Genomic DNA, 5,500 nt, shown 5'->3' with positions numbered 1-5,500 from the left:
TGGAAAAGAAAATAAGAAATGATGAGGTGGCAAAAAGTTATCTATAGCGAGAGAGGATAGAGAGGAGGAGGGGAGTGGTGGAGAGAGAAAGGAGGGAAAGGACGTGGTCCAACCGTAAGCATGTCCTCAACTCCCAACAGATTACATTACATTTACACACACACACACTTTTTGACCCCTCTTTAACTCCCCTTATCCCACCCTTTATCTATCCTCGACATTTTTACTTCTTTTAATCCCCCACTTTCACTGCGGTAAATTCTACACCCCCCCTCCCTTTTCTCTTACCAGCACACGTGTTTGCACATACAGTAACATAATTCTAACAATCATTTCGTGGGGGTTTAAGCACTTTAAATTTTATGTTCTTGTTTTAAATCCAAAACTCTCCTCTCTCCCCCTTCTCTTCTTGTCCACAACTCCAAATCTCTCTCCCCTCTCTCTCCCTCTCTCAACTTAAAATAACGCATTTCAACTGTAAATCTCTACACAAATTTACCAACTCTACATTAATTCACTTTCGAGGTAATAATTCAGATCATGCTTCGTGTATTTAATTTTCCTTATGTACGGATCGTCTGGTTTTTGTTTGTTATTGTTTCATTTAGTTACATATTTTGATTATTTGTTTTGATCTTGGTGTGTAAATTCATTTCGTGTTGTTGAATTGTGCTTGATCGGATCAGATTTCGTGTGATCGCGTAGTAAATTATTGCTTGAATTTTTTGCGATCTGTCATGTTAAATTTGAAAGTCATCGGTATGTGTGATTTAGTGCTTGCTATATGTATTTATGTTGCTGAATAATATTTGATCATTCTTTCATTGTGGTCAAACTAGAAATTATTTTAAGCCTAGTCATCTAATTATGTGGGATCTCACTGTTTTCGTGTTGTGCCGATGACTTTAGGATCTTCGTGTTGTGCCGATGACTTTAGGATCAAATTGATTGTAGGTTTGTTATTTGCATTATTTGGCTGAAGATTTTCGGTTGTTGTTGAGATCTATTGCCTCGGAAGAGGAGAGATTGGTCCAATTGTGCAAATACAGAAACTAGATTTGTTGATACTTAAAATTTTTTTGATTTTAGAAGAATGATGATGCATAATTTACTAGATGACTCCAGTAGTTGTTTGGTTTTTTCATGTTTTTTACACCCGGATATATATATTTTGAAGTGCTTTTCTAGTAAGACCGAATACATGTTTTTTATTTGTCTCATATGTTATTGAGTGTTGTATTGATATTTTCTGTAGTTCTGGAATACCGCAGCACTGTCTACATTTTGTTATCTTATATTAGCATGTGTGCTTAAGATATGGTTTTAATGAAGAGGCAAGACTATGGGTTTTATGGATACCAAGTCCCTGTTGTACCCAGAGCACCGAGATCTATAAGGGTAAGTGTACACTTCAATCAAACCACTGTATTATTCAGTTTTTGTAATTTCCCATTAATCTGTTCTGTATGTTTCTTGTAGAGGAGGAGTTTCAAAAAGGAATCATTAGATGACGGCCAACTTTGTGCATTTGAGTTGCTGGCTGCTGTAGCTGGAAAGTTGTTGCAGGAGAGCGAGAGCTCTACTTCTAGTAACGTAGCAGATAGAAAGGTGAAGCTTGGTATTCACAAGGATGGTATTAAAAAGGAACAAGTCGGAGAAGAAAGAATTGCCGGACCAGAGTGCTTTGATCAGGAAAGCTGTATAGAGAGTGTGATTATCCCGGAATCTGCAGCACCAGAGCACAATACTAATTCTACTTTAAAGGAACTTCCGCATTTTGGGAATATTTCTGTTTCTGAACATATATCTGCTGTAACAAATTCTAATTTCTTGGACAAAGTTAGCGGTGATGAGAAACTTAAGAAATGTACAAGTAACAATGCAGCTGGAAGCTTCCCCGGTAAATCGGAAGAGAACTTTCTGGATATTGGGAAATTATGTGATGTTAATATAGGTGATAAAGCTCAAAGAATGTTGGAGAGTGTACAGAAACAGAATGGACAATTGAATATGGCCAACTGCAGTGGTCCAAAGGATCGAGGGAACTATTATGTGCATGGTACTCATAAGCCGATCAAATCAGAGGGTAGCATAAAGTTTCCTCCATACAAGGATCGTGTTCCAGCTGCTTCTTTTCACAAGCACGGGAACAATTTAAAATTAGTTAATAGAGATGATGATGAAAATTACTTTAGGAGTAACAACCTTAACATCAAGATGAAGGCCTCAAGGCCACAATCACGCATCGGATATCGACGAATGAAGAAGTTGATGACATCTAGAAATTGGAGAACAACACCAAAATTGATAGATTATGAATTCATTAACACTGGTAAGTGTAGGCTTTATCAAGTTGTGGTCTATATTTTATTTCAGAATATTCTACTGCATTTCTAGGTCTAGCTGTTAATTTGCAAAATTTTTTACCAAAGGTAGGGGAGATAGGCCTATCTATCACAAAAGAAAAACCAATAATGCATGTGAAGGATATCAACGCGAGCTGCACTCTAAAAGGAGGCGGTTGCATGACCGTAGACAAATAAGTCATTATAGATCAACAGTTTCATTTGACCAGCAGGCAAGTAGTGAAAGTATTTCAAACTCCCCTGAGAAAGCCATGAAGGGTGACAAGAGCAGGAAACCTTTGCTTAGAGGTCTGTACTCATGTTTCTTCCAATCAGAGTTGTGGTAGATGATCAGAAAAAGTCATAACTGACTATACTTTTATCTGTGCAGAAACTGGAGTCTCATCTCCAGATGTAGGGCATAACACACCTTTCCATGCCAAGGATCCTCGTGGTAGTAGTTTTTCTCCACCATACCCTTTAAAATTTTGCTGTTTTACTGTAAATGCATACTTATGTTCATTGTTTTTTTGATTTCAGTGAAGTTTAGCATCAAATCCTTTAAGGTACCGGAACTTTATATTGAGGTGCCAGAAACTGCAACTGTAGGTTCACTGAAGGTAGGTCTTACCGTATTCTCTAGTGGGGTTCTTCTGTTTTTCTCAGCATAAGCATGTGGACTGATGTTCTTGTATGAAAAATCCTAGGATATTGTTATTCTCACTACTGACATGTTACTTTAGATCTAATTGATCCTGAGATTGGTCTACTCTTTGACCGTTAGCCTATTATTTTTCTCCTTTCCTGTACCTGCTAGTATTCTAATTTATACGAGAACCTGGTTTTATACCAGAAATGCTGTGAACCAGGGTCTATCTAGCGATAATCAACTTTCAGTATAAGATTTATTTTATTTTATTACATTTTATCTCTATCCTGGGCTATCCGTTTTTCTTTTATTGAGAAATGTGTCACTAAAACTGATAATTTCAGTTGTTGAAGTTATTGCTGAAGGCCATAACATGGTGAATTTATGCCTTTTAAATATTGGCATTATATGTAGGAGGTCTGCCCGAAATTTTATCTAACAAGAGACTGTTTGAAAAGTTTTGCAAGGCTAAGCTTAATGGAGTCTTATTTGCTATTGTTTTCTCGCAGATGACTGTTATGGAGGCTGTGACTGCTATACTTGAAGGTGGATTACACGTGGGGGTAGTTCTTCAAGGGCAGAGGGTTAAAGATGACAATAGAACCCTTCGGCAAATTGGTATCTCCCACAGCGAGGACCTTGACACCCTAGGTTTTACTTTGGAGCCTAATTTTGTGCAAGCTACTTCACCTATATCTCATAAAGATCCCGCACTTCTGCTACCATGCGACAAACATCAAGAATTATCCAGGTTAGGCAGGATTGCTATAGCAAGATATTAATGTGGTGGGATTTACGGTTTTGTTTGATTTTTTATTCTGTAGAGTTGCTAGCATTGGGCACTTGCAACAAAGCATACCAACACTAACATTTACTCTCCATTTGCAGGTCCCCGGTTCTCCCTCTGGAATCAGGATTTCCTAAGTCCTCATATGATCAAGTTCCGGTCGCTAATTTGGAAAGTCATGTAGAAAACAATCAGGAAATAGTTCCTTACCTTACTGATGTATATACAGATGTATCAGTGCCTAAAGCACGGGTTCCTATGCCCCCAATGAATCTGAAGGCGCTCGCAATTGTCCCACTGAACCAGAAAGCTAAGCGATCAGATCTGTCACAGCGCAGAACTAGGAGACCTTTCTCTGTTTCAGAAGTAGAGGCACTAGTTGAAGCAGTTGAGAAACTTGGCACTGGAAGGTGTGCGATTTCTGTATTTTTATTTTTCTTGATAGTAATGTTACAAGAGTTGTTAAAATTTTGTGTACATACATGCCAACCTGCCCTACAGTATTTAACATAATGCTCAAAGTTAAAGGGACCTGTCAAAATAAACTTTATTTTTCAGTAGCTACATCGGTTGGGCAACTTGCTTCTGAAATTTAACTATTATATTTTGTCTTGTTATGCAGGTGGCGTGATGTTAAAATGCGTTCCTTTGATGATGTAAATCATCGTACGTATGTGGATTTGAAGGTATAGAGGCAGCACTTTATATATTTTTATAAAGAGTTAGATGCAATTTCTTGTCAATAGTATTGATTCTGAGATGTTACTACCAAACTGGAAGAAATGCTAGTTGTTATAGAAAGCTTAAGTGTGTCCATAAAAGTTTACTTGAATAGGACAGAACCCATTTTTAAGATGTATAACCGAGTCTTTAATGATATCTAGAATATTATGTAAAATATTAAAGATCCACTAAAGCAGCTTTAGATTAGTTTAATCTGTACAGAACATGGCTGAGGTATAAATTGTGTGAAGTTTGATTAATACAGGACAAATGGAAGACGTTAGTCCATACAGCAAGTATTGCCCCCCAGCAGCGTCGGGGACAGCCCGTTCCCCAAGAGCTTTTGGACAGGGTCTTAGCTGCACATGCCTACTGGTCTCAGCATCAATCCAAGCAACATGGTAAACATCAAATTGAGCCTCTTAAATTAGCTGGAGAGGTTGGAGTCTGAAAGGTTGGATGGCTAACATTACATTTGTACAAAAATGTGTGATTTAGGAATGTAGATAGACAGAAAACTGTGCAAATTTCATTCAGTCTCCTTGTATTATTAACAGTTGGTTACGATTCATTGCCAGGCCTCTCCTAGAACAGGAGAGGGCAGCACTTGTAGATGAATTGATTGAATAAACAGCATTCCAACAATATTTCATTGTAATTCAGGATTAGCTGATTTTATTGGTGCACATAGTTTAAAATTGTAAATTTAGTTACTTTTTTCTATCCAGATGTACTCTGTAAATTACTCACATTCTCAATGAATATTAATGAGAACTTTCGTTTTGTACTTCTGTAGATTGTATGCAGTTTGCCGTGCATAATTTAAAATTACTGCTACTTTGTATTGTCGTAGATCATCTTTCTTGCCGATCATTACTTTCCATGAAATGGATAGACATCTATGCTTTAGTTTCATGAATATTATATGATAGAATAGATGCATCTCACAAAGCGGTTCAATAAATTTGTAGTCTAAAAGCCATAAAAAGCACCTCC

General features: G+C 37.3%; 1 protein-coding gene across 2 annotated transcripts; it reads left to right on the top strand.

The window, feature by feature from the left end:
• The first annotated feature begins 311 nt into the window (after nt 1-311).
• On the top strand, nt 312-5,291 carry LOC141723997 (telomere repeat-binding protein 4-like). Of its 2 annotated transcripts, none has more exons than XM_074525980.1 (10): nt 312-525; nt 1,256-1,398; nt 1,480-2,332; nt 2,433-2,654; nt 2,737-2,802; nt 2,886-2,965; nt 3,504-3,745; nt 3,883-4,191; nt 4,404-4,467; nt 4,770-5,291. In XM_074525980.1, the coding sequence occupies exons 2-10, from the start codon at nt 1,318-1,320 to the stop codon at nt 4,953-4,955; spliced, it is 2,103 nt and encodes a 700-aa protein (XP_074382081.1). In that variant the 5' UTR covers nt 312-525; nt 1,256-1,317; the 3' UTR covers nt 4,956-5,291. The 2 variants fall into 2 exon arrangements, with proteins under 2 accessions (XP_074382081.1, XP_074382082.1); XM_074525981.1 differs by having other exon boundaries at nt 314-525; nt 2,737-2,799.
• Nucleotides 5,292-5,500: the final 209 nt, after the last annotated feature.

Source organism: Apium graveolens, chromosome 5 (assembly GCF_009905375.1).
Source record: "Apium graveolens cultivar Ventura chromosome 5, ASM990537v1, whole genome shotgun sequence".
NCBI lineage: Eukaryota > Viridiplantae > Streptophyta > Magnoliopsida > Apiales > Apiaceae > Apium > Apium graveolens.
The sequence above is the reverse complement of the archived record's forward strand: the minus strand, read 5'-3'. Positions and strand labels throughout refer to the sequence as shown.

Bases quoted from the DNA above. Each gene is read 5' to 3' on its own strand.
- LOC141723997 (XM_074525980.1), top strand. From the start codon at position 1,318: ATGGTTTTAATGAAGAGGCAAGACTATGGGTTTTATGGATACCAAGTC. The intron at 1,399-1,479 runs GTAAGTGTACAC...TGTTTCTTGTAG, and splicing joins GAGCACCGAGATCTATAAGG to AGGAGGAGTTTCAAAAAGGA. The intron at 2,655-2,736 runs GTCTGTACTCAT...TTATCTGTGCAG, and splicing joins CAGGAAACCTTTGCTTAGAG to AAACTGGAGTCTCATCTCCA.